The sequence below is a fragment of the Sabethes cyaneus genome, chromosome 1, assembly GCF_943734655.1.
Source record: "Sabethes cyaneus chromosome 1, idSabCyanKW18_F2, whole genome shotgun sequence".
Lineage (NCBI taxonomy): Eukaryota > Metazoa > Arthropoda > Insecta > Diptera > Culicidae > Sabethes > Sabethes cyaneus.
In genome coordinates, this window is record NC_071353.1 from 76,704,567 (window position 1) to 76,732,436 (window position 27,870).

Sequence of the window (27,870 nt, forward strand, 5' to 3'; positions counted from 1 at the left end):
AACATTTTTACTGTTGCGGTGCCTGATCCGTACTAACTTAACATAGACCATATTAGTTGTTCAGTGCAGCGTGTATTTTCACTTTTAAAAGGGCAGAAAATTTGTAAATACAAAACAATTTTTTTGCGCAATTCCGCACGGAGTGTGGCAAAGGGCAGCACCAAGTGCTGTTTGTCACTCACTGGGCGATTTTCACCGAGTGCTGTCGTTCGCTCCCACTCCGCGTTCGCTCGTACGCTGTGTGCATATTAGCTGTAGAGGTGTGTTGCCGAATCGCTCTGTGCGACAAGGCATAATATTGGAACATTGGGCGCATAGTGTGAGCGAATGACAGCCCTGATTGGTAATCATGATTAATTTTTAGTAATCACAAGAGATTGATTAGTGGTAATCAGAGGTAATCAGTAAAGTAATCAAAAGTAACTTTTTTCTATGGTGCGAAGTAATCACTGCTGTTGGAAACCCCTTGGGAAGAATCCACGAATATTCACCAGTCACGTGACTCATTTATCACATAGGTCGCACTTGCGCCAAATGATTGCATTTTGCCTTAAAATCAAATGCAGCTCGCCAAAAAAGGGCCTCCATGGACAACCTATTTCCAAAAGGCTTCGCCTTCAAAAAATATTACGAGTCACATTGCGTCGAAAAGGTCTTGTGTTGCGTTGAAGTAGACGGCCAAGCTGAGATGTTCTGGATAAAGAGACTCTAGACAAAGAAACTCTGGACAGAGAAGAATCGTCAAGCGAAAGTCAAGCTATCAGCTTTCTTGCAGTCGATAATAATTTGCAGTAGACAAGATCATAAGAATTAAGGTCCTAACACCTTGCATACGGATTTTAATACGCTGCGGAAAGTTGACGGAAAATCCATAGAAAAACTCAAATTTCTGCAACACCTAAAAAGCCGTATGCATTGTGTCGCGGCCTTTAGACTGGCGCTTACTTTCACGTCAGCTTTTTGATAAATACTGCATAAATCAAGTTGAAAACAAAATTTAGAACAATGCATTTCTGTTTTGTTAAATTTGACATAAGAAAAAAAATGTCCACGTGGACAAACAGGGGAGGGGGTGGGGGTTGAGGGAATGTCCACGCTTGTCCACGGAGGGGGACGGGGGGGTTGAAAATTGGTATTTTTCTGTCCACGTGGTATCTGGATGGCCCCTTATCGGTATTACTTCAGGGAGGGGCTATTGTGCTTAACGCACGCTCTTAGATAACTACTGGACTATGGTAGTTAGGCTGTTTATTCGCCGTTGATCGGCTTTCCAGCGGTTTTGTAGCTCAAGTACGATCTGGGTAGCAGCCGCATTGGCCGCACCCCAGACGTCCGAGCTAGAACACATCCTTTGGACTAAGTTATCCGGAGTAGTGTCCTGTCCGCTAACTGCCATCATGTTGCTTCTCACGCCCTCGAAACGAGGGCATATGAAGAAAGCATGTTCTGCAGTTTCCTCAACGTCCGCGCATTCGGGACACTCGGAGGACTCCGCATGCCCAAATTTGTGCAGATACTGTCTAAAACAACCATGCCCTGACAGAATCTGTGTCAGGTGGAAGTTGACTTCGCCATGACGCCTGTTGACCCATCCGGATAGTTCCGGGATAAGTCTATGTGTCCACCGGCCTTTTGTGCAATCAGACCATGCCCGCTGCCATGTGATCATCGAGGCCGATCTTGTGGTACTCCGTATGCCTCTAGTTCCACGTTGGTTGAAGCACTCTACGTCCTCGCTGATGATGATACCAATAGGCATCATACCCGCTAAGACGCAGATTGCGTCATGTGAAACTGTGCGGTACGCACTCGCCACTCTTAAGCACATGATACGATAGGTGCTTTCCAGCTTGGCTAGATAGCTTTTGGTACCTAACGCCGATGACCACACCGGCCCGCCATACCTGAGTATGGACTGGACCACGTTGGCTAAAAGCCTTCGCTTGCTGCCATATACCGCCGAGCTATTAGACATTATACGAGACAATGCCGAAATAGCAGTGGAAGCCTTCTTGCAGGCGTAGTCGACGTGGCTCCCGAACTTGAGCTTGTCGTCGACCATGACTCCAAGGAGTTTTAAGAACCGCGTTGACGAAATAGTGCAGTCCCCGACACTGATATTTGCTTGCTGCACCGACTTGCGGTTGTTAACCACGATAACCTCCGTTTTATGATGCGCTAGGTCCAGTTTCCTGGATCGCATCCAATCTTCAACAATGCTTATAGAGTGGGCAGCCGTCAACTCAACCTCTCTGATAGATTCACCGTAGACTTCCAAGGTGATATCGTCCGCAAAGCCGACAATCGCCACCCCTACCGGAAACTTTAGCTTCAACACCTCGTCATACATGACGTTCCACAACACCGGGCCCAGTATGGAACCTTGCGGAACCCCTGAGGTGATTGGAACGCATTTCTGACCCTCCTCCGTGTTGTAGCATAGCACACGATTCTGGAAATAATTTTCCAGAATTCTGTACAGCGACACCGGCACTTGGACGTTCCGAAGCGAGCTGGCTATGGAGTCCCAGCTAGCGCTATTATACGCATTTCTCACGTCGAGCGTGACAACTGCGCAATAACGAATACCTGTCCTCTTGGGCTGGATTGCCACCTCGGCTGTCTTAGTGACAGACAAGATGGCATCCACCGTAGATTTGCCTTTTCGGAAGCCGAATTGGTTCCTTGACAGACCGTTTGTACCCTCCGTGTACTGTACGAGTCTGTTAAGGATAACCCTCTCCAGAACCTTGCCGGCAGTATCGAGTAGACAGATCGGCCTATATGACGAGGGGAAACCCGGAGGTTTTCCCGGCTTCGGCAATAGGACCAGGTTCTGTCGCTTCCATCTGTCCGGGAAGTGGCCAGCTTCCAGGCATCTATTCATTACTGACCCGAATAATTCGGGAGCCTCTAAAATAGCCGCTTTAATGGCCATATTCGGGATACCGTCTGGCCCCGGTGCCTTGCTCACCTTTAGGGATTTAGCGATATCAATGAGTTCCTCGTTCGTAACCGTCACTTCCTCCCCGACCTCCAAACCGCCGTCGCCCACGTTACTTTGGATGTTCGGCTGGGAGGCCGACCATCCTACGCTATGGTCTGAGATACTGGAACGTCGGCCGTGGGACGACTCAGCGGCCTGGGGCCAGGGCCTTGGCTCGTGGCGCGGAAAGAGGCCCTCGATGATCCGCTCCAGCATCTCTGGCGATTGCTCAGCGGGTGCCGTCACACCCTTGGTCTTTGCCATTACGACTCTGTAGGCATCACCCCACGGGTTCGCATTGGCACTAGCACATAACCTTTCAAAGCAGTCTCGTTTACTAGCTTTTATCCCGCTCTTAAGCGCTGCGCGTGCAGCAACAAGCGCTACTCGACATTCAGCCCTGCTTTCATCCGAACGAGCTCTTTGCATAATTCTCCTCGCACGAAAGCACGCTCCGCGGAGTTCCGCAATTTCATCTGTCCACCAGTAAGCCGGTGACCTGCCATACCTAGGACGACCTTTCCTAGGCATGGTAGCGTCACATGCTCGCGACAGTACCTCAACCAAATGATCAGCGTTCGGATCGGGCATACCGCGATTACCGCACTCTCTCCGGATCGCTTCCACAAATACTTCGGGATCGAAGTATGATGTCTTCCATCCACGGGTGGTTGGAGTGTTGGCCCTACTCGCCGCCTGCCGCCTCGTTATCTGACCGACACCATAGCGGACCGCCTGATGATCACTGTGAGTGTAGCCATTATCTACCCTCCAGTCTCCTATCAGACCAGGACTGCCGAAAGTCACGTCGATGATAGACTCCGCACCGTTCCTACTGAAGGTACTTGTGTTGCCGACGTTGGCCAGATCTACGTTAAGCTTTGCCAGAGCTTCAAGCAGAATCCGACCCCTATGGTTCGTGCGACGACTTCCCCACTCTACCGCCCAAGCGTTAAAGTCGCCCGCCACAACCACCGGCCTTAAACCAGTCAGCACAACTGATACTCGGTCTACCATCCGCGTAAACTGCTCGATAGACTAACTCGGCGGAGCATAACAACTGCAGTAGAACACTCCACCCACTTTGGCAACCGCAAATCCCTCGTCTGCAGTTGACACAACCTCCTGAACCGGGAACCTGCTTGTTGTCCATATAGCCGCCGTCGCAGACCTATCCGAGACCCAGTTGCCGTTTCCGGCAGGGACGCGATATGGATCCGAGAATATGGCAATGTCCATTGCTGATTCAGAAACTGCTTGGTGTAACAGCTGCTGGGCCGTGCTGCAGTGGTTCAGGTTGAGTTGTGTCACTTGCACTATGAACGTGGCTTAGTCGCCGGCACACCGGCCGGGCACCTTGGACCTCCCGTTACGTGCTTTGCGTCCCGTTTACCGGTACAGATCAGGCACTTAGGAGGCTCCGCGCAGTCCTTTGCTTTATGGCCAGCACTGCCACATCTCCTGCACAACTGGCTCCTATCTGGCTTCTTGCAGTTCCAGGCTTTATGTCCGTGCTCGAAACACCGGAAGCAAGCTTCCGACTGCTTAGACACGCTCAGTGGGCATACCGACCACCCCACTTTTAGCCTAGCAGCTTTCAGGGCTTTGTTTCCGTCAATCAGCGGAAGTCGTATGGTGGCTACCTGGGTCCCGGCAGGACCCTTGCGTAGGCGAACCGCCTCGGTTGCCACCACCACTCCACTTTGCTCTTTGAGAGCTTGTACGACCTAACGCACTTCGGTGATCTCGTCCAGGTTCTTAAGCTGGAGAGTCACTTCTGGTGTGAGAGCACGTACCTTCACTCCGTCCCCGAGCACTCCTTCCGCTATGGGCTTGTATGCGGAACTCTTCTTTGTGGCGTCCTTCTTTAACTCGAGGATCATATCGCCCGTGCGTGAGCGGCGGATGCTCCGTACGTCCGCGCCCAGATCCTTGAGTAGGGCGTCTCCTCTCATGGCCTTCAGAACCTCCGAGTATTTCGACCCGTCGGTTTTCAGGATAAGAGCGTCGCCCTTCTTCGCTCGCTTTCTTGCCGGTTTAGGTGGAGCAGTTTTTTCACTGGAGCCTCCTCCGCCTTTTCTCTTGGCCCTAACCTCGGTCCACGGGCCACCTGTCTTGGAGCTTCCCGCTGGTTCATCGGTTAGATCGGTTAGCTCTGCCAACCCGCTAGCATGAGGGCTTTTACCGATCAGGCGTTTTTTCGGTCCGCCAGGGGTGCTATCCCTCGGGGACTGTCTCGGGCGCTTGGCGGATGCCTTACCGCTGCTGGTAGCGCTTTCCGTAGCCTCCTGGGCCGCGTTACGACACTCCGTCAATGGGCAAGCGTCCGTTTGTACTGCCTTCGACGCCTTCACGGTCACCTTCTTAGCCTCTCCTGCACGCGCCACGAGGTCGTTGTGCGTTTTGGTCGCTGCATTCAAGGTTCTCCGAAACATGAGCAAGCTCTGCTTCAGGTCCTTGGAGAAATTGCCGCGACCTGACGTAAACTCGATTATTACATCGAGCTGCTGTGACGCTGCTACCACTTTAGGTACAGCGTCTCTATTTTTCTCCATCGCCCTGATAAGCGCTGGGCCGTTCATCGCTGTGTCCGGCGTGGTAGGCATACCGCTGCCTTTGCCACCCACACTAGCGCTCCTAGTTGCATCCTTCTCCACCCTTGGTGGAGAACGCTGGATGCCTCCTCTAGCGAACGGGTTTTCCACCGTATCCACACTTGTTGTATTTTTGATTTTGTCTTCCATAAGAATCCCACGAGTTGAGGGGAAAGAAAAGTCCGCCACATCAGAGCCCCTCATGATGCGGTAAGGGCTGATTACTGTGGAGGGCGCTCTGGTAATCCACAGGCTCCGTTTGAGGCTGAGTATTTATAGAACCCCCCCACCATTCATCCCTCGGCACGGGTCGCATGACACCTTGGATTAGGGGTTTATCCATTCATGTTTTTACTTTTAGCCATGGATAATAGCTATTAAAACCATCCTCCTTTGGGGGCTTTGGACCCTCTGCTCAGGTTCTCGGTATTTTCAGGTTCATCGAACATGCTTCTACTGAGATCCGTCATTTGCAGGCGGAGAGTTTACACTCAGCCTTCGCATGAGTGCCCCCTTCTCTGTCCGCATACGACCCTAGTTTCCACCGGTTGTCCGATTTCCACTAAGGAGCGTATCCCGGATGGTACCACGAGGAGGTAGAGATAGGAGTTGCTAAATAAGAGGCTGTGGAACTTCGTGATAGTTCTGGAGCGCATTATTCAACCATTTGCCATCCGTATGTATGTATGTATGTATGTATGTATGTATGTATGTGTGTGTGTGTGTGTGTATGTGATGACAATTTGCAATTTTTAAATTTGCATTGAAATTCAAGAAAAGTGAGAAACATTTCAATTGTCTGAAGTTTTTGAAGCCTCTTAGTGGAATACGAAACGTATACGCTTTGAAATAAGACACTGATGAAGTCTGCACGTCGTAGGCGAACTACGTATCTGTTGCAAATAAATATTAAATAGTGGGATTCAATCGAAAAGCTTTTTCTTTTCTTTGATTTCAGGTTTAAATTGTCATTTTGTTCATTTGCTGTTACTCACAATTGTACAAGAAAAGCAAAAAGCGAAGAAAAGCAGTTAATTTAAGCATGTAGGTATAGTAGTATATAGGATTAAAAATACTAGTGAGTCGATTTTTCCAAATAAATTTATACTAATTTCAAACAAATTCTGTTTGATTAATAGATGCTCTTATCAATCAATAGATACTAGAGCTTAGAAATGTTATATGAAAAATTGGAAGTACACGTTGCACGGTAGTAATTTTGTAAGATTTGTTTTCATTAGCAACATTTTAAAGGACAGATGTCTTATGTAATGTATCATGTTTTGATAAATAAATCAAAAAAAGACAAGCGCTGGGAATCATATCGATCATATTTCCCATTCTCAAGCATGTTAATGGCGCAGCTTTTGCACTATTTTTCGACCTCATTTTGTTTTCCTAACCCTCTAACATTGTAAAAACGATGCGATTAAGCTAATGACTATCTTTTCATGAAGGTGCATTCAAAAGAAGCTTAAGTTTTGATTTTCACGCAAAAATAATTATCTGGATCCGCACGCCCCAGTAAGGGGGTCGGGATACCAAACCCCACTCCCTGTGTTGTCTTCTCAGGTGTCTGATGGCAGATTTCCCTACTCGTTAAAAAAAACACACACACACACACGCGCGCGCGCGGGCAGAGAATTCTCAGTTTTCGAAACTGAGTCGAATAGTATATGACATTCGTTCTTTCGATTGCCGGTTTTTCGAGTGATTCCTATACCTTTATAATATATTTTCATATAGTAGAAAGGCAATACTATATTTTCATATAGTAGAAACGCAAAACACTTTTCTTTTGGAAAAAATGCCGCCATTTGCGTAATTTTTCGAATTTACAAAAACCGCTGCGTAACAATTTAGGTATTAACCTTAAGCTTCAAAATCATCCTTGAAATCCGTTCTCCGACACTCCGTTGGTTCCCGGCACGTACCGCCAGCAAGGAACTATTTTATAGAGGGCATTCACGCACCCACCTGCCACCAGCATAATAATCACTATTCTGGTCTCCAAAAATAACAAAACCTTTCTTCAAATACCTTAACCAATAATCAAAATTCTTAACTATCAAACACTTAACTATACACTAGAGTGTCCCAAAATAGCACTATGTCAGAAAACCCGGGGGCTCACCCCTCAAATGATAGCTTAGGGTGTCACAACAAAACTTTTATATGACGTCAACATTGGTTGCCGGGATTTAGGGGTCGCACATTTGAGTTTTATGAAAAAATGGCATTTTTCTGGAGTAAATTCAAAAAAATATTTTTAGAAATGTTAAAGTAGGTGTAACAAGGTACTTCACTATTTTTTTCATAATCATTGGGATCTGATACATTCATAAGAAAGTTATGGTGGCATGTCTGGAGTCATATTTGGTTACAAAAATTTATTGAATTTGGCAAAAATTTAAAATTTTCGAAATTTCATTTAAATAAACGTCAAAACTGGGTATCGAACAGTATCTCAGAGTAACGTACGTATACATGTATAGATGGGAAATTTTATGACGAACAACTTTGCCAAAGAAAGTACGGACGTATGTTCAAATCTCGCTGAAGTATTCACGTTTTTCTGAAGGCGGGATCAAAGATATTTTCGCAATTTTCAAATTTTACTAGTTCCACGTGAAAAAGGTAAATTATAAAACTTGAAATATTCATTCTAAACGTTACCTACGTGTTTGATAGGAAGAAATATGAACCTTTCGCAGAATTTAGCACCATTTAGGCTCAAGAATCACTTTCAAAAACGGCGAATTATTTTAATAGGTACTATGTTTGACAAATCGTATCTCCCGAAACTAGGGTTGCTCCAAAATGATGCCTAAGCGTGAGTTGTAGAAAATTGATTTTTAAACCTGAAATAAATAAACACTGAAATTTTTTTTGACCCTTTTTGTACTATCAGTAGTTGGTAGAATCAGCAAGGTGTATTCAGACAAATTGAAAGGTAATATTTATTCTAGTTGCTAACTTGGTAATATAACACGGATAACATATGAAAAGGGCACATTTAAAATATAAAAAATGAAATATTTTTTTTTAAATATCTCAAATACGGCTGCATTGAGAAAATAATTATTATTTTGAACATGTGTTGTCAAACACATATGAAGTTGTTCTTCTAATTCAAATTACGTATATGTTTAACAAGAAATATAAGATAAATAATAATAAATATAATAATAATCTTAGGTTACAAAATATTCAGGTTGTTCTACAAAATGCTTTGATAATTGTTGCACCATTTCAGAAAAAGTGTCAAAATGCATTAAATCACCACTATTTTTCCATAAAAAAAAATCGAAGTTACCATTTCCTGTATATTTTAATTTTACATTTTTTCCTACTTTAGAACATAGCGAATTTTTTTTTCAGTGTTTATTGTTTCATGTTTAAAAACTCAATTTTCAAAAACTCACGCTTAGGCTTCATTATGGAGCAAACCTAGTTTTAGGAGATACAAATTCTCAAACATAGTACTTATTAAAATAAATACGCCTTTTTTAAAAGTGATTCTTGAGCCTAAATGGTGCCAAATTCTTTGGAAGGTGCATGTTTCCTCTCATCAAAAACGTTTAGAGTAAATAGTTCAAGTTTTTTCATTTACCTCTTTCACATGAAACTGCTAAAATTTGAAAATTACAGATATGTGTTTTGTTCCGCCTTCAGAAAACGGTAAATATCTCAGCGAGATTTAAAGAAACATCCTTACTTTCTTCAGCAAAGTTGTTCGTCATAAAATTTCCCATCTAAACAGTATAGCTACGTTGCTCTGAGATACTGTTCGATACCCTGTTTTGACGTTTATTTAAATGAAATTTCGAAAATTTTAAATTTTTCCCGAATTCAATAAATTTTTGTAACCAAATATGACTCCAGACATGCCTCCATGACTTTTTTATGAATGTATCAGATCCCAATGGTTGTGAAAAAAATAGTTAAGTACCTTGTTTCACCTACTTTAACATTTCTAAAAATATTTTTTTTGAATTTACTCCAGAAAAATGCCATTTTTTCATAAAACTCAAATATGCGACCCCTAAATCGCGGCAACCAATGTTGACGTCATATAAAAGTTTTGTTGTGACACCCTAAGCTATCATTTGAGGGGTGAGCCCCCGGGTTTTCTGACATAGTGCTATTTTGGGACACTCTACTATACACGTTTTAACTACCCCATATACAACATAATTTTATGTTTTGAAATTAGAAGATAAGAAATTTGCAATTTGCAGCTAACTTTCTCCCTAATTCGTGAATCCTACTAATATAAAATATGTACCGTCAAACGGGGTAACTTGCAACAATTCTTAACTATGATTGCAAGTAAAAACTTCTGCAGTACATTTGAGGATATTTAATTAATATAAAGTTATTAGGTCTAGGATAGAACAATTTCACATATTGAGAAAAAATATGCGATCAATATTGGCTGTTGTAGAATTTTTTAACTAATTTGTTACTAGTAACCCCCCAAACGGGGTAACTTGCAACAAGCAATATTTTTGACGTAGGACTACGTCTTACGGCAAGTTTTGAGATAGGGTGTCATTCCAAAAAATCGAAAAATGCGAGCGTCACGAAAAATGACAGGTTTTAAGCGCTAATAGCTCAGCGGTTTTCCGATCGATTTTCAATATTCTTACACCAATCGATCGGAAAATCTTCTAAGTATTGACCCAAATGAAGAAAAGTATGGATTCTTGATGTTGAACTATTGAAAAATTGGAACTAATGAACCTATGTCTTACCAGAATTCTCGCTTCGTGATTGGTTGGAAGATTCTTTACCATGATCTTAACATATACCAATTTGATATCTGTGCTTGGGAAGTCAGCCAAAACAAGTGACAAAGCTCCATCATTTCAACAAGATTTCTTAACACCGCGGTTCAACCTAGACCATTTTGATGTCCTTGCTTGGGAAGTACGCCAGAAAGAGTGACAAAGCCCCCTCGTGCCAACAAATTTCTTACGAACGCGATTAAACCTAGTCCAATTTGATGTCTGTGTTAGGGAAGTGTGCCAGAAAAAATGACATAAGTTCATTGTCCCAACAGATCGCAAATTCTTCACTGCGAGACGATTAAACCTCGGTAATTTGATATCTGTGTTGGAAAAATGTGCTGCAGCTGTAGTGTTTGGTTATAATACGACTCTGTATGAAAACGCATGCTTGCCGTTTCATAAGAAGTGTAGTGAATAGATGTGCTGTTAATAAAATAGGATTGAATTGGTAAAATCCCTTCAACGTGGGGAACCTTGGGTAATAAAAACAATCTTTAATTTCAGTAAGGTAACAGCAATAGTTTGTGTGCTTGATTTCGTTGAATTGTTTTCAAATGCACAATCTTTTGAGAATTGAACGTATGCAATGTTACTACTTTGATAAATGTTACATACAACGCATGTAGCATGTATAAATGTTGCGTATAGCATGTATATATGAAGAATCGAATAATTACAAGCATGAATACATGCTACTATCACTACAAAGAGACTTACGTAGTCCTGCGTCACCTATATATGCGGTCGTGCCTTGTACACAACCCCTCTGATTATTTTTTTGGATATTGAACGAATTTAATGATTTGTATGAGTTTCTTTGGACTTGAATATGCAAATGATAATCCGACTTGCGATTTTTAATGCTTTTACTATGAATATACGCATAAATGTCCTATGTCACGTTGGTGAAAATAATTTATGAGGGGAGCGAGAGTTGTGTAACAATGCATTACCCGTCGTATATCCACTATGCAAAATCGCGTCACGAATTGGAGCAGGGGAGTTAAAAATCATCGATATCTTGGTTACATAATATATGAATGTTCATTACGTTACGAGTTATCGTAATTAGACACTGTCATATTGCTGGTGAGGATATTTTCTTTTTGGCCTCTTCTATGGCCATTTTCAATATATCCAGAGAAAAACTGGCAAGACTTACCGAAAGTAGCTTACACTCTTCAGGTGTGCTTTAGTATTGTTTGATGCAAAATTAAATGATAACTTGCTTCGTGAAGTTAACGGAACACAGCTGTTTATATCTACCAGCTGTTGCAAGTTACCCCGTTTAAGTCCTTGTTTTACGAATAATGTGATAACAAGCAGGATGAACAGAATTAGGCATCATAAATCAATTATTTTGTTTCCTTATTATTCATTTTACTATAAAAAAAATGTATGTTAGGCTTCTTTTATTTGAAGTACTTGTGGGCGACACAAACGTTTTACATACGAAAAATTGGCGATAAATTTGACACCATCTTGTATGATTTTTTAAAAATCATCAGAACAGCAGAAAATCAACTAAACAGTATCTAAGGCTTCTTTGAACTGTTAACAACAAGATTCAGTGACTGATATAGATTAAAAATTGAAGTAACAGATCAAAAAGTAAAATAAATTGGATCGATATAGCGTTGTTGCATGTTACCCCGCTGTTGCAAGTTATCCCGTTTGACGGTATAATCAATGTTCAAGTCGCTTTTTACGCGAAGGATACGTTCCGCGTAAATTCTGAAAATCGGGTAAAAGCAGGCATGTAAAAAACAAACAATTTTCATGTATTCCGAATTTTAATCAATTGATACCAATATATCTTGCAAGTTATCCAATTTATAGGCCCATAAAGCGTAAACCCGTACGGAATTTTGACGTAGGACTACATCATTGTTTACTCTCTGGGACTGGGTGGCACTTTGTGAAAACGGAAATAGAAGTGTAACGTTGGAATGAAAGATTTCAAATGCTTATAACTACTAAACTACTGAACGAAACTGAACAATTTATATGTCGTTGAAAAGATAAAATGATCAGCAATTTTATGGAAGGGCGACAGAACAATTTTATGGACGGCGTAAGAGGGGAGGGGGGCTCCTATACAAATGAAATACAAATTTTCTTGAAACTCGAGAACTAATCAAGCAAATGGAACCAAATTTGGCGTGTGGGAGTTTTAGAAGGTAGGATTTTTTTCTATGGTGTACTGAGACCTTTTCCCCTTCTAAGAGGGGGGGAAGGGCTCCTATACAAATGAAACACAAATTTTCTCATAACTCGAGAACTAATTAAGCAAATGGAACCAAATTTGGCATATGGAGTTTTTCGGATGCAGGAATTTATTTTATGACGGTTTGAGACGGACTCCTCACCCCTGTGGTAGGATAATAAGGACTCATACAAATAAAACAGAAATGTTTGCGTGTGTGTCATATTTTCTGCTATGTAACAAGCGGTAAGCTGTGGAAGTAAACTAGTAAAACCTTCTCGGAGCAAAAGACAGTGAATCGACGCGGTTAACTTACGTGTCTGGTGCCATTCAAGTCAAAAGAGAAGGACATTGAAACATGTCCAGCTACGCATAATCATATTTAGTACAATAATCTGGAGGCAAAATGAACATATTTAAGGGAAAAAAGTTTTTGCATTCAATGAAGAATTGAATCTGAATATTTCGCTCTCTTTTCAACATTCACTTAAACAATGGTACTCACAGATTCTTATAAACATACATATGCCAGAAATGCAGTTTACATTAGTCTTTGATCTAATGATCTGATATAGTCCTACGTCACCCATTCGTACAACCCTTAGGGCTATATACCTTATAGTTTTTCATTACGTTGCTGTTTCTGTACTCGTGATGTGCACAGGGGCACAGGCACAACAATACTGTAAACGCATAGTCCTACGTCAACGGTTCAGCACGATGTGAAATATGAATTGTGCCGTATGAAAAGTACAATCCAGTATTTCTGTATGAAACTTACAAAAAAAATCTGATAGTTATCTGAAGATCTGTTCAATTAAATATATTATTGTGCATATAATTTCAGGTCAATGATTTTGAGTCGCCGGGCTAACGATGATGATCATCGAGATGGTTTCACAAAATGGCCCTTTATGACAACGCATACTTGGGGAGAATATCCACAAGGCACTTGGTTGTTGGAGGTAAGTTGAAATTATAATAATTGTATAACCATTTATATGTCTTGCGAGTCTATTTTCATTCTATTCTTCAACAGCAAAATTGCAAAAATCTCTTACTTGTTCTCTAGGAATGCGTAGGAAAAATCCTAATGAATTGATTCGATCGTAATATCTGGCGACGATGATTGTAACCCTAGTAACAATGTGAGTTTTATAGCGGTTTCCACGACCAATTTTGGCCATAAAAGTCATCAGAAGAGTCTAATAAAACCCAAATTGTTACTTGGGAATGGTAACGATGTAATTGTAACGATGCACAGTGGTCAAAATCGTCCGAAGAAACGGAACCTTTTGTTGCCGCTGATGGTGTCAACGCGCGGAAATGTCAAGAGTAGTCCGTTTACCCCATTGACCCCTATTTTGTAATAGTTTGTAATATAATGGAATTATTTTAATACAACGTAATCTCCCAAGTAACAAAATCAATTTTAAGGTGCATTTGAAGAGGTTTCCAGCATTTACTCCTTAAAACCTGTAATTTTACAAAACACAGGCAGCCTAAAATTTTTAAATTGACTAAGAACTTTCAATTTAATAGCAGGTTCAATTCGACAAAGCTTGAAATTTTGCAAATGTTTATCACGCAAATTCTTAGTTTACTGTATTGTAATAAATGCTCTGAAACATTCCTAAAAATTTGATAGGGGAAGAGCGGTAAAGACGGACACTTGTCATCTATACCTATAAAAAGGATTTCTGTCTGTCTGTCTGTCTGTCCGTATGTTCCTTATAGAATCGAAAACTACTAAACCAATCGGCGTGAAAATTTGCATGTAGAGGTTTTTGGGGCCAGCAAAGGTTTTAGTGATGGTTAGAGACCCCTCCCCCCACTAAGAGAGGGGGCTCCCATACAAATGAAACACAAATTTCTGCATAACTCGAGAACTAATCAAGCAAATAGAACAAAATTTGGCATGTGGGTGTTTCCGGTGACAAGAATTTATTCTATGGTAAATTGAGATCCCTCCCATCTTTATAAGGGGAATTATAACTCCTTTCCCCTTTAAGTGGGGGGGCTTCCTTACAAATTTACTCATCACTCGAGAACTAATCAAGCGAATGGAACCAAATTTGGCATGCGAAAGTTTTCGAGGGCAAGCAAATTTTCTATGGTGAATTAGGAACCCTCCCCACTTTAAAAGGGGGGCTCCTGTACAAATGAAATACAAATTTCCTCATAACTCGAGAACTAATCAAGTAAATGGAACCAAATTTGGCATGTGTGTGTTTTTGGAGACAAAAATTTTTTCTACGATGAATTGGGATCTCTCCCGACTTTAGGAGCTGGGGGGGGGGGGGGTCCTATACAAATGAAATACAAATTTCCTCATAATTCAAGAACTAATCAAGCAAATGGAACCATATTTGGCATGTGGGTGTTTTTGGAGGCAACCATTTTTCCCATGATGAATTGGGACTTCTTACCTTTTAAGGAGGGGGGGGAGGTCCCATACAAACGAAATACAAATTTCCTCATAACTCGAGAACTAATCAAGCAAATAGAACCAAATTTGGCATGTGGAGGTTTTTGGCGGCAAAAATATTTTCTATGGTGAATTAGGACCCCTTCCCACTTTAAGAGGGGGGCTTCTACACAAATGAAATACAAATTTTTTTCATAATTCAAGAACTAATCAAGCAAATGGAACCATATTTGGCATGTGGGTGTTTTTGGAGGCAACCATTTTCCCATGATGAATTAGGACTTCTTACTTTTTTAGGAGGGGAGAGGCTCCCATACAAACGAAATACAAATTTCCTCATTACTCTAGAACAGTGGTGCCCAGGCATAGGCGTAGTGCGAGCCAAATCAGATAGCTTCATAAGTCCGCGGGCCGCAATGACCTCTGGCCCTTCTTGGGAATAACAAAATTTAAAATAGGCAGCAGCAAAAACCGATTTTTAGGAATCACCACTAGATTTAAACTGGAAAGTAATCAGATCTGCAATATGCACAAAGTATTACGAGTGAACTGAGTGACCCCTGAGTCAACAAAAAACATATTCATAAGTCCGCCATCCCTCAAATCACTCCGCGGGCCGCACAAATCGTCCCGAAGGGCCGCATGCGGCCCGCGGGCCGCAGTTTGGCCATCACTGCTCTAGAACTAATCAAGTAAATGGAACCAAATTTAGCATGTAGGTGTTTTTGTAGGCAAGAATATTTTCTATGGTGAATTAGGACCCCTCCCCACTTTAAGAGAGGGGGCTCCTATACAAATGAAAAACAAATTTCCTCATAACTCGAGAACCAAACAAGCAAATGGAACCAAATATGACATGTAAGTGGTTTTGGAGGCAAGTTTTGACGTAGGACTACGTCTTACGGCAAGTTTTGAGATAGGATGTCATTCCAAAAAATCGAAAAATGCGAGCGTCACGAAAAATGAAAGGTTTTGAGCGCTAATAGCTCAGCGGTTTTCCAATCGATTTTCAATATTCTTACACCAATCGATTGGAAAATCTTCTAAGAATTGACCCAAATAAAGAAAAGTGTGGATTCTTGATGTTGAACTATTGAAAAATTGAAAATAATGAACCTATGTTTTACCAGAATTCTCGCTTCGTGATTGGTTGTTGGAAATGACGTCATCAAAGTAGAAACGCGTTTTCACGCTTCGGCTTATAATTCAGTCAATTTTCAATAGATTTCCAAGATATTTACACCAATTGATCGGGAAATCGATTGAAAATATTGAAAATATAGAAAACTATTGATTTTGTTTTTGAAAATGAATTTGAAAAATTGTTGTTTTTGAATTGATTTTGAAAATTTGAATTATTTTCATATTTTTGCCTTCCCTCGTCAGTGCTTCCCTAGCACGGATGACAGAAATATATACGATATAAGCTATGGGTTAAGCTTCCTTATGATTGTATTTAATTTACGCCCTATAGAATCCGATCGAAAATTGTTGAGCTTCAGCTGTTGCTGCTTCCCACGGATAAGGCAACGAAGACATGCAAATTCACCAAGCGAGGTGTTGGAGCTGGAGCACTCAATGATCGCTGCCGTGATGGAATATCTGGCAACAGGAGTTCTGGAATTGGGAGGACAAATGCTGCTCGCGACAACGAAACGATCAGAATTATCGTCACTTGCAGCTGGCCATCCGCAACAATGAAGAGTTGAACAAATTGCTGTCCCGTGTCACCGCTGCTATGAGAAGTGTCTTTTCGAACATTCAAACTGTTTTGTTGCTGCCCAAGAAGACGGAAAAGAAGGCTTCAATTTCCAGCATATCACGTTGAAAACCCGTTCTTTTAAGAACGAAACATTTGTTCATGAAGATTTGAGGAATTTTCACTCACAGATTTAAATTTTATTTAACTTAGATTGATCTGATTATTCGCTTCTTTGCAATAATTTTAACCGATCACCTCGCGCTGCTGTTCGCTTGTTGCTGCTGGACGCTGGTTGCAGCCAACAAATATACTAGCTCCAAGTAAATGTGTTCGGTCAAGCGTCAAAATAAATGAAATTGGATTTAATCAAATGAAAGAGTTTTAGTAACATCTTTTGCATCTTAGCAACACAAATTTATCCATACAGTAATAATACGTAGCGTAATTTTTCTTTGGCAGCAAAAGGCGAACGGCTCACTGGTAGCTTTGCTCTTTTGTTCAGACTGAAATTGAAATGCTCTATTTTTTATTTCACGTAGATGATAGAATGAAGAACCAAGAAAAATGGGCGTTACTTGTCGCTTGCTCTGGTACATAATACGTGGTAAGCCGGCGAACAGCATTATTCAAACGCTAGCTAAGCTAGCGCCAACATCGTTTGCCAGGCAAACGGAAGTCACGTACGACTCGTGCACGTGTTCATTGGCGGCTGACCGTGTGTTGGAGCTGAAGCACTCATTTCGCTGCCGTGATGGACTATCTGGCGACAGGAGTTCTGGAATTGGGAGGACATATGCTGTTCGCGACAACGAAACGATCAGAATTATCGTCACTTGCAGATGGCCATCCGCAACAACGAAGAGTTGAACAAATTGCTGTCCCGTGTCACCGCTGCTATGAGAAGTGTCTTTTCGAACATTCAAACTGTTTTGTTGCTGCCCAAGAAGACGGAAAAGAAGGCTTCAATTTCCATTACGACCCCTTCACCTTTGAAAAACCGTTCTTTTAAGAACGAAACATTTGTTCATGAAGATTTGAGGAATTTTCACTCACAGATTTAAATTCTATTTAACTTAGATTGATCTGATTATTCGCTTCTTTGTAATAATTTTAACCGATCACCTCGCGCTGCTGTTCGCTTGTTGCTGGTGGTTCATTTCGTTGCCGTGATGGCATAGTTGGCTGCTGAAGTCCTGGAATTGGCAGGAAATATGCTGCTCGCGACAACAAAACGACCAGAAGCATCCCACGTCACTTGCAGCTGCAGTGGTATTTCTCGTGATTCAGGACCATACACGAACGGTTTCGTTGATCTCATAGCTGCTGAGGCTTTCCGGTTGGTCCGTTGCAACAAGCCCTGCCTGGTTAGCGGTTATCGGTACTCCAATTTACCGAACAGAGAATTACATTAAATGCGTTAGTGCAAGTTTATTGCAAGCAGGAGTTATGATAATCAAACAATTGGTTCTTTTAAGGACCACACAACGATTGAAGAGTTTATTATATTTTCTTACCCAGTTAATACCATAATTAACACAGTCAACACAGAGGGAAAAGTTGAATTTTTCGCCATTGCGGACGACCAACCAATGACGGTAATAAGTTTTCGGGTCACAGGTGACATTTTCTGCGACTTCCAATACGTCTGCAGGTTGTAAATGCTTTATCCGTGTCCTTTTGTAAGCTGCAGAAAAGTTGCGCAAAATTTTCAACTTTTTGAAAACTCGCGCGTACCGTCTACCGATTACCAAAGGAAAAGCATTATTCAACGTAGAAACATATCATACAAATTTATTTACTGTTTGGTTTAGTTACTAACTTGGTTTCGTTTTAATAAAATAGATTCAATCAATTCATGGATATAACTCCAAAATCGGTTGAGGATTGAATGTATACAATATTTCTACTTTGATGACCGTTACGGATGTAGCTTGTATACATGAAGAATCGTATTATTATCTACATGGATACATCCTACTATCGCTACAAAGAGACTTACGTGGTTCTACGTCACCTATGCGGTCGTGTCTTGTGCACAACCCCTCTGATTTTTTTCTATGGTGAAATGAGACCCCTCTCCTCTCTAGAAAACGAGTTATGACCCATCTCCCCTTCAAGAGGGTGGGTTTCCATAGAAATGAAATGCAAATTTCCTCGTATCTCGAGAACTAATCAAGCAAATGGAACCAAATTTGGCATGTGGGAGTTTTAGTTGGCAGAAATTTTTTCTATGGTGAATTACGACCCCTTCCTCTTTTAAGAGGGGGGGCTCCCATACAAATGAAATACAAATTTCCTTATAATTTGAGTACTAATCAAGTCAATGGAACCAATTTTGGCATGTGGGAGTTTTAGATGGCAGAATTTTTTTCTGTGGTGTATTACGACCCCTTCACCTTTTAAGAGGGGGGGGGGGGGGAGGGCTCCCATACAAATGAAATACAAATTTTCTTATAATTTGAGTACTAAAAAGCCAATGGAACCAAATTTAGCATGTAGGAGATTTTTGATCTTGAATTTATTTTATGATAGTTAGAGACCTCTCACCCCTGTGGTAGGGGGATATGGACTCTCATACAAATAAAACAGAAATTTTTGCGAAACTCAAAAACTAATCGAACTCGAGAAATTCGAGACTCTTCCATAAAACATTAGTCAAAAACAAGACCACAAAAACTATTTACAGTAACACTAGATCATTCAGGACGAGACGGCCGCGAGTGTTGCCGGCGACCCGCCGTCGGAAGCGCCACCCACTGTGGGGAGGCAACTCCCCGCAGAAATCACTACTGTCTAGGTTTATTTATTTTCCTGGGTCTACTTGGGTTTCCTGGAACGAGCGACAGCGAGTACGGAGAGGACCGCGAAATGGTACTCCACAAAAAAGTTTTCCGTGAAATGGTACATAGGTTTTTTGCAAAATGATATTCGGCGAAATGTTGTACAATCATGGCGAATATTACTATCCGCTTTCTGGCTATGCAATGAGGGGACAGGGGAGTTGTTTTCTACTTTACTGTGAGGAAAAATTGCAAATTTGTATATTAAACTACCCATTCCAGGTACCCGAGTAAATGATTATAACAGAAAGATAACAAAAAAATATCGCAATTAGATAGAAATAACAGACAAAACTACCAAAGTGATTCGGTATTCTTTTTAAAAACTTACAACACAACGTACACCTAGACTGCTGCGCGATGAAAGAGGATTAGCACCTCACGCGCAAGCGGTTTTATTGCTAAATATGCTTACATAGCTAAATTATCCTACCTGCACCTTTATTGCTGCAAACATGTGGCGTGATATGCCACGTTGTCACGATACGCCAACATAACGATTCCCCCCTTTGAAGAAAAGTCGTCCTCGACTTTCACGATCCTCCGCTATTGTGGGATGAATCTTGGTTGCCTGGTCGGGTGATCCATGTTGATGCTTCGCGTTGATCCGCCTAATGGATTAGCTTCATCCTTGTTGTCCGTCTCCTGAATGCCTTGTTGAATAACGATAGTTGCCTTCTTGGTCAATAGTATTTTGACGACACAGCTTAGCGTAATTCCGATCACAACGAGGGTTGACACCGAAATTGAGCCAAAAGATATCCAATGAAGCAGCTGAATCTTGGTGTGGATGCTTTCACTGGTAAGATTGAGGTGGTGGATATCGTCTCGATGCGCCATATGGAGTACCTGTAAATATTCTAGAGGGATGCGATCTACCATGTTAGTAGTGTTTACCTTCAATCCGGTAGTTGGAATGAAAGCTTTGCTGGGAATTTCCACGTTAGTGTTGGTAAATTGTTCGCCATCTAGCAATATTGCACATTTTGAGAACTGGATGAGGTACGATCCTTCTAATCTGCTATTATGCATGCTGCAGTTAGATTTTAAGGCGATGTTCGCCTCATTGATGATTATTGTAGCGTCATTGATTCGTTTTATTATGTTATGGCCATAAATTTTCTCCATCGGGCAATGTGCTGACGAACCGCTTATCAATTTTTGGATGCATTTCGATGGTGATTCGAGCTGATTAGAATGACATATGAATTGGTCTATTTTCCGCTCACATGTTGATCTTGTAGAGTAAGGCGTTGTTCCGTTCAAATAATAGTTTGCTTCTAAATGAATTCTGGTTCCGTTTGATATTGTTGGTTCGATCTGGTAGAGAGAATAGATTTCGTTCGTTAGCTATTCTCAGGATGTACCTTATAGAATTCTTAGTTGTTATAACGTATGCTCGTGCAATCTCTAGTACGCTCTCCGCTGTGGCTATGTCTAATCCTTGTTCTTTCAACATAGTTTGAGCGACGGTCAATTCTTTTAGGCTAATCAGGCGACTGCTAGGGATGTTCCAACGAGCCAAGGTTATGGCTTCTCCTATAGTCTCTATCTGCTGAGCAGTAGGTCATATTGAGCAGTAGGTTTATAGATGAAAACCCTTCGTTGACGTCCGATGAAAGATCGTTGTATCTCGAGATGAGTGAGTTAAAGCTATATGCAATATTCCTGATCCTAACATCTAGTCCAGAGTTAATTTTAATCTGATTATTTTCCTGATCGATTATTGTATTAATTGTCGCGTTCACTAGTCTTAAGTCGTCAGCGTCTGGGCTTCCTGAAATATACTTCCATCCTGTTCCTAAGCTGTCCCATCGCTTTACTCGTTTTTCTACGATTTTAATCTTTCTGAATGATAGGGATAATTTTTCAATTTTTGATCTTGTAATGGGATTAAGAACTTTATCGTTAACAATTTTTTCTTGAACTTTTAAATAGAGATCGTTGATGGTTAGTTCTATTGGATCTAGATCGATTGGGTGTATAATTCTCAGATAGCTGTTGCAAATTCTGGCTGTTTCTATAGGAAGTATCACAATGGGATTTCGCCTTATGTCGTGTATATATATGTCCGCCTGTCCTTTCGTCAGCAAGAGTAGCCTGAAATTATAAAATTCGTTCTAAATGCTTTTTATGAGTTTTCACTTGATTTTGATCAGTAATCGTTTTGGGAGATTGGTCAGTTATTTCTGCTACTTTATATCTATTGTTGTATAATGTTGCTTTCCCTTTGCATTTTGCGTATACTTTTTGTTTTTCGATATTCTTATACTCTTCCTCGCTTAAACAAAGAATTTTGGAATTATGCTTTTTGACAGTCATTTCAATGTTATCTAAAGCTGTTTGAATTTTCCTACTATGATCATTCGAAATTTTGAGTTTGTTAAGTGAACTGAAAGTTCCGTACACAATTTCCCTAGGGGCCAGCTTCGTTGTGGAATGTTTGGTTTCGTTATATAGTGCTACAATAAGTTTTAGCCCTTCATATAGGTTTAGCTCGATTGTTTTTCTTCGGTTTGCTTGAGACATTTCAATTAAAGTGTTGTGGAATCTTTCAACAATTCCGTTACTGTTGCTACAGCTTGCAAAGTGTATTGTGTCCAGGTCGGTTAAAAATTCTGTCATTGTCGGATTACGAAAACTTGATGCCTGGTCACATGTGATTTGCTTTGGAATACCGAAAGTTGAGAAATAACGTGTCAACGTCTCAATGATCGTTTCTGTTTGTTCATTTTCAATTTTGTATAGTTGTGCAAATTTCGAAAATGCATCGACTATGGTAAGGAATTTTTCAGTCTCTTTTATAAAAACGTCCATGTAGATAATGTCGAATGGTCTGTCATACATACGTCTTGTAATCGGAATTTTAAATGGATGTCATTCATATTTTGCTAGTCTGCAGTCCTCACAATTTCTAGAAAAGTCTTGCAGTTGTTTGTAAAGTCCGGGGAAGAAGACGGATTTACTAATTTCGTCGTAAACAATTTTACAACTTCGATGACTGAAGTTATGACTTCGCTTAATAAATTCCTCTTGTTCCCTTGGTTCAATTATGTCCGGCAATTTCAGATTACAATATTCAATTTTGACTTTTTTTTGAAAAATTTTGTCCGCAACCTGCAGAGTCTCACCACCTCCAATGGTGCGAATATACCATTTGTTATCTTTGGATTGATATGTTCCTTAAGGAATCCGGTCAGACTTTCCTCATCGTAGTATGGTCGGTGATAAACGTGCCTGGTGTAGCCTGCAAAAATTTGAACCAATAAGTACGGGCTTTTTCGTTTATTATCGATTACCCTAAAAAAGATTTGATTTTTAAACCTATTCACAGGTGAAGTTCCATACAGGTTGTCGTCCTCATAAACCTCGTTCTCCATCTCCCGGTTGTTGATTTCCGCCTTTGGGATCCTGGATAGGCCATCCGCTACGACGTTCTGTTTACCTTTTACCTTTGTTATAGTATAACAATTGGTCGAAAAACACGAAATTGATCCGAGGCCCGGAGGGCCAAGTCACATATACCAATCGATAGGGTTCGACGATTTGAGCAATGTGTGTGTGTGTGTGTGTGTGTGTGTGTGTGTGTGTGTGTGTGTGTGTGTGTGTGTGTGTGTGTGTGTGTGTGTGTGTGTGTGTGTGTGTGTGTGTGTGTGTGTGTGTGTGTGTGTGTGTGTGTGTGTGTGTGTGTGTGTGTGTGTGTGTGTGTGTGTGTGTGTGTGTGTGTGTGTGTGTGTGTGTGTGTGTGTGTGTGTGTGTGTGTGTGTGTGTGTGTGTGTGTGTGTGTGTGTGTGTGTGTGTGTGTGTGTGTGTGTGTGTGTGTGTGTGTGTGTGTGTGTGTGTGTGTGTGTGTGTGTGTGTGTGTGTGTGTGTGTGTGTGTGTGTGTGTGTGTGTATGTGACGCTTTTAATCTCACTCACTTTTCTCGGAGATGGCTGGACCGATTTTAATGTTCTTAGTGTCAAATGAAAGGTCTAGGTGTCCCATAGGTCGCTATTGAATTTCATACCGATCGGATTTTTAGTTCAAAAGTTATGTTTAAAAATACGAAAAATATGGGACTTCATTATCTCATAGGTCCCTTAACCGATTTGAACAAAATTGATTGCATATGAAAGAGGAGTCTTGCAAACCCTTAAATTCCAAATTTAATGACGATTGGACTTATTGTTTGAATGTTACATAAAGAAATGTGAAAAAATAGTATTTAAAACATATTTTTGAAACATATAAGCATTAATTCAATGAAAAAACCGAATTAATCCACCTAGCGGCGTGACCTAGCCTTTCTACTGCTACAATAATCATTATTGAATTTCTCAGAAACATCTATAATTAACTTGACTATTTTCTTAAATATCCGTTCCGTAGTCCTCAAAATCCTTATTTGCCAGTAAAATTCACAACGTATTGCGTTGAATAATTATATTTTCTTTCCTTCGGTGCGTAAATACTTGTAATACTTCTAACTTGAACACCTCATTTAGTTTTATAATATTTACGTGATTTATAGAAAAATAATGTTAACACAAAAGATAATTTTTGCAGACTTGAATGAATATATATAGAAAATTAACCCTCTAACGGGTCTACAGACAGCCTTAACTTTCGGGCTTCAGAGCCACATACGAAACTTGTTTTGAATTGATAAAAAAGAAGTAAAACAAAAAGTTATTTGTATCCTTTAATTCTACTACTGTGTTTTATTGATAAATACGTATTTCGGTCTCGATGTGTGACCTTCATCAGTATCTAACTAACTTAGACTGCTTTGTTTTGAATTGACAATATGCAATATGTGTTCATAGCAGATGTTTTGATATTTTGATATTAATACCATGCGTTCAAAAGTTATCATCTTTGAAAAACAAGAGTTCAGAAAAATTATTATTATACTTCGCTTTTGAATAAAAAGGATATCTACAACAAAATGATTATTCTGAAAATTTTACTGTTAGTTTGCTTGGCTTCAATTTTGCAACATATCTCAATAAGAAAAAATAACCGAATAGAGCATTAGATATGAAAAAGAAAAATTTCTTAGCTGGCGCTCCTTCAGATAATTATTTTTGGATAAAAATCAAAACTTGAGCTTCTTTTGAATGTACTTTCATGAAAAGATAGTCATTAGCTTGATCGCATCGTTTTTACAATGTTAGAAGGTTAGGAAAACAAGATGAGGTCGAAAAATAGTGCAAAAGCTGCGCCAAAAACATGCTTGAGAATGAAAAATATGATCGAAATGACTTCCAGCGCTTGTCATTTTGGATTTATTAAAACATGATACATGACATAAGACATCTGTCCTTTAAAATGTCACTAACGAAAACAAATCTTACAAAATTACTACCGTGCACCGTTTACTTCTTATTTTTCATATAACATTTCTAAGCTCTAATATCTAATGATTGAAAAGAGCATCTATTGATGCGCAAAATTTGTTTGAAATTTGTATAAATTTATTTGGTAAAATCAACACACTTTAATCCTATACACCACTTTACCTACATGCTTAAATTAACTGCTTTTTTACGCTTTTTGCTTTTCTTGTACAATTGTGAGTAACAGCAAGTGAAGAAAATGACAATTGAAATCTGAAATCAAAGAAAGAAAAAACTTTTCGATTGGATTCCACTATTTAATATTTATTTGCAACAGATACGTAGTTCACCTACGACGTGCAGGCTTCATCAGTGTCTTATTTCAAAGCGTAAACGTATCTGTCGCGAATAAATAATAAATAGTGAAAAAATAGTCGGTAAAAGTTTTTTCTTTTCTTTAATTTTAAATTTCGTATTCCACTAAGAGATTTCAAAAACTTCAGACAATTGACATGTTTCTCACTTTTCTTGAATTTCAATGCAAATTTAAAAATTGCAAATTGTCATCACATACACACGTACATACATACATACATGCATACATACATACATGCATACATACATACATGCATACATACATACATACATACATACATACATACATAGATACATACATACATACATACATACATACATACATACATACATACACTCATTCATACATACATACATACATACATACATACATACATACATACATACATACATACATACATACATACATACATACATACATACATACATACATACATACATACATACATACATACATACATACATACATACATACATACATACATACATACATACATACATACATACATACATACATACATACATACATACATACATACATACATACATACATACATACATACATACATACATACATACATACATACATACATACATACATACATACATACATACATACATACATACATACATACATACATACATACATACATACATACATACATACATACATACATACACACATACATACATACATACATACATATATACGTACATACATACATACATAAATACATACATACATACATACATCACACAAATTGAATACAATCAACATTTGATTGATATGTTTTGATTTCACACGTTTTAACGGTTTAATATACGGTGCTCAAGTGTTAAAGTTTGAATAACTATTGAATGAACCGTCCGATTTTAAATAACTCTGTTTCGTCCGATAGATCTCAGCAGTAATTTTCAAATAATAAAAAAATGTGTGATGTTTTTCATTGAATTAATGTTTATATGTTTCAAAAATATGTTTTAAATACTATTTTTTCACATTTCTTTATGTAACATTCAAACAATAAGTCCAATCGTCATTAAATTTGGAATTTAAGGGTTTGCAAGACTCCTCTTTCATATGCAATCAATTTTGTTCAAATCGGTTAAGGGACCTGTGAGATAATGAAGTCCCATATTTTTCGTATTTTTATACATAACTTTTGAACTAAAAGTCCGATCACTATGAAATTCAATAGCAACCTATGGGACACCTAGACCTTTCATTTGACACTAAGAACATTAAAATCGGTCCTGCCATCTCCGAGAAAAGTGGGTGAGATTGAAAGCGTTACATACACACACACACACACACACACACACACACACACACACACACACACACACACACACACACACACACACACACACACACACACACACACACACACACACACACACACACACACACACACACACACACACACACACACACACACACACACACACACACACACACACACACACACACACACACACACACACACACACACATGACATTCGGCCCGCAGGACCTTCTTTCGGTTTTCCAAGTGATTTCTATACCTTTATACAATCTATACCTATAAAGAAGGATTTCTGTCTGTCTGTCTGTCTGTCTGTCTGTCTGTCTGTCTGTCTGTCCCATGTTCCTTATAGAATCGAAAACTACTGAACCAATCGGCGTGAAAATTTGCATGTAGAGGTTTTTGGGACCAGGAAAGGTTTTAGTGATAGTTAGAGACCCCTCCCCCCACTAAGAGGGGGGGGCTCCCATACAAATGAAACACAAATTTCTGCAAAACTCGAGAACTAATCAAGTAAATAGAACCAAATTTGGCATGTGGGTGTTTTCGGTAACACGAATTTATTCTAGGGTAATTTGAGACCCCTCCCCTCTTTATAAGGGGAATTATAACTCCTCTCCCCTTTAAGAGGGGGGGCTTCCATACAAATTTCCTCATAACTCGAGAACTAATCAAGCAAATGGAACCAAATTTGGCATGTGTGTGTTTTTGGAGACCAAAATTTTTTCTATGATGAATTGGGACCCCTCCCCACTTTAGGAGGGGGGGCTCCTATACAAGCGAAATACAAATTTCCTCATAACTCGAGAACTAATCAAGCAAAAGGAACCAAATTTGACATTTGAAGGTTTTCGAAGGCAAGAATATTTCCTATGATGAATTGGGACCCCTCCCCACTTTAGGAGGGGGGGCTCATATACAAGCGAAATACAAATCTATACCTATAAAGAAGGATTTCTGTCTGTCTGTCTGTCTGTCTGTCCGTATGTTCCTTATAGAATCGAAAACTACTGAACCAATCGGCATGAAAATATGCATGTAGAGGTTTTTTGGGGCCAGGAAAGGTTTTAGTGATGGTTAGAAACCCCTCCCCCCACTAAGAGGGGGGGCTCCCATACAAATGAAACACAAATTTCTGCATAACTCGACAACTAATCAAGCAAATAGAACAAAATTTGGCATGTGGGTGTTTTCGGTGACAAGAATTTATTCTATGGTAAATTGAGACCCCTCCCCTCTTTATAAGGGGAATTATAACTCCTCTCCTCTTTAAAAGGGGGGGTTGCCATACAAATTTCCTCATAACTCGAGAACTAATCAAGCAAATGGAACCAAATTT

The 27,870-nt window shown here is 40.0% G+C and overlaps 1 protein-coding gene across 1 annotated transcript in view; it reads left to right on the plus strand.

Moving 5' to 3' along the window:
- Positions 1–27,870, plus strand: part of LOC128733123 (neuroendocrine convertase 2) — a 299,830-nt gene that overhangs the window by 213,682 nt on the left and 58,278 nt on the right. Inside the window, exon 8 of the mRNA XM_053826742.1 lies at positions 13,427–13,544. Coding sequence (XP_053682717.1) covers positions 13,427–13,544 — 118 coding nt within the window. The remainder of the gene's footprint in view (positions 1–13,426; positions 13,545–27,870) is intronic.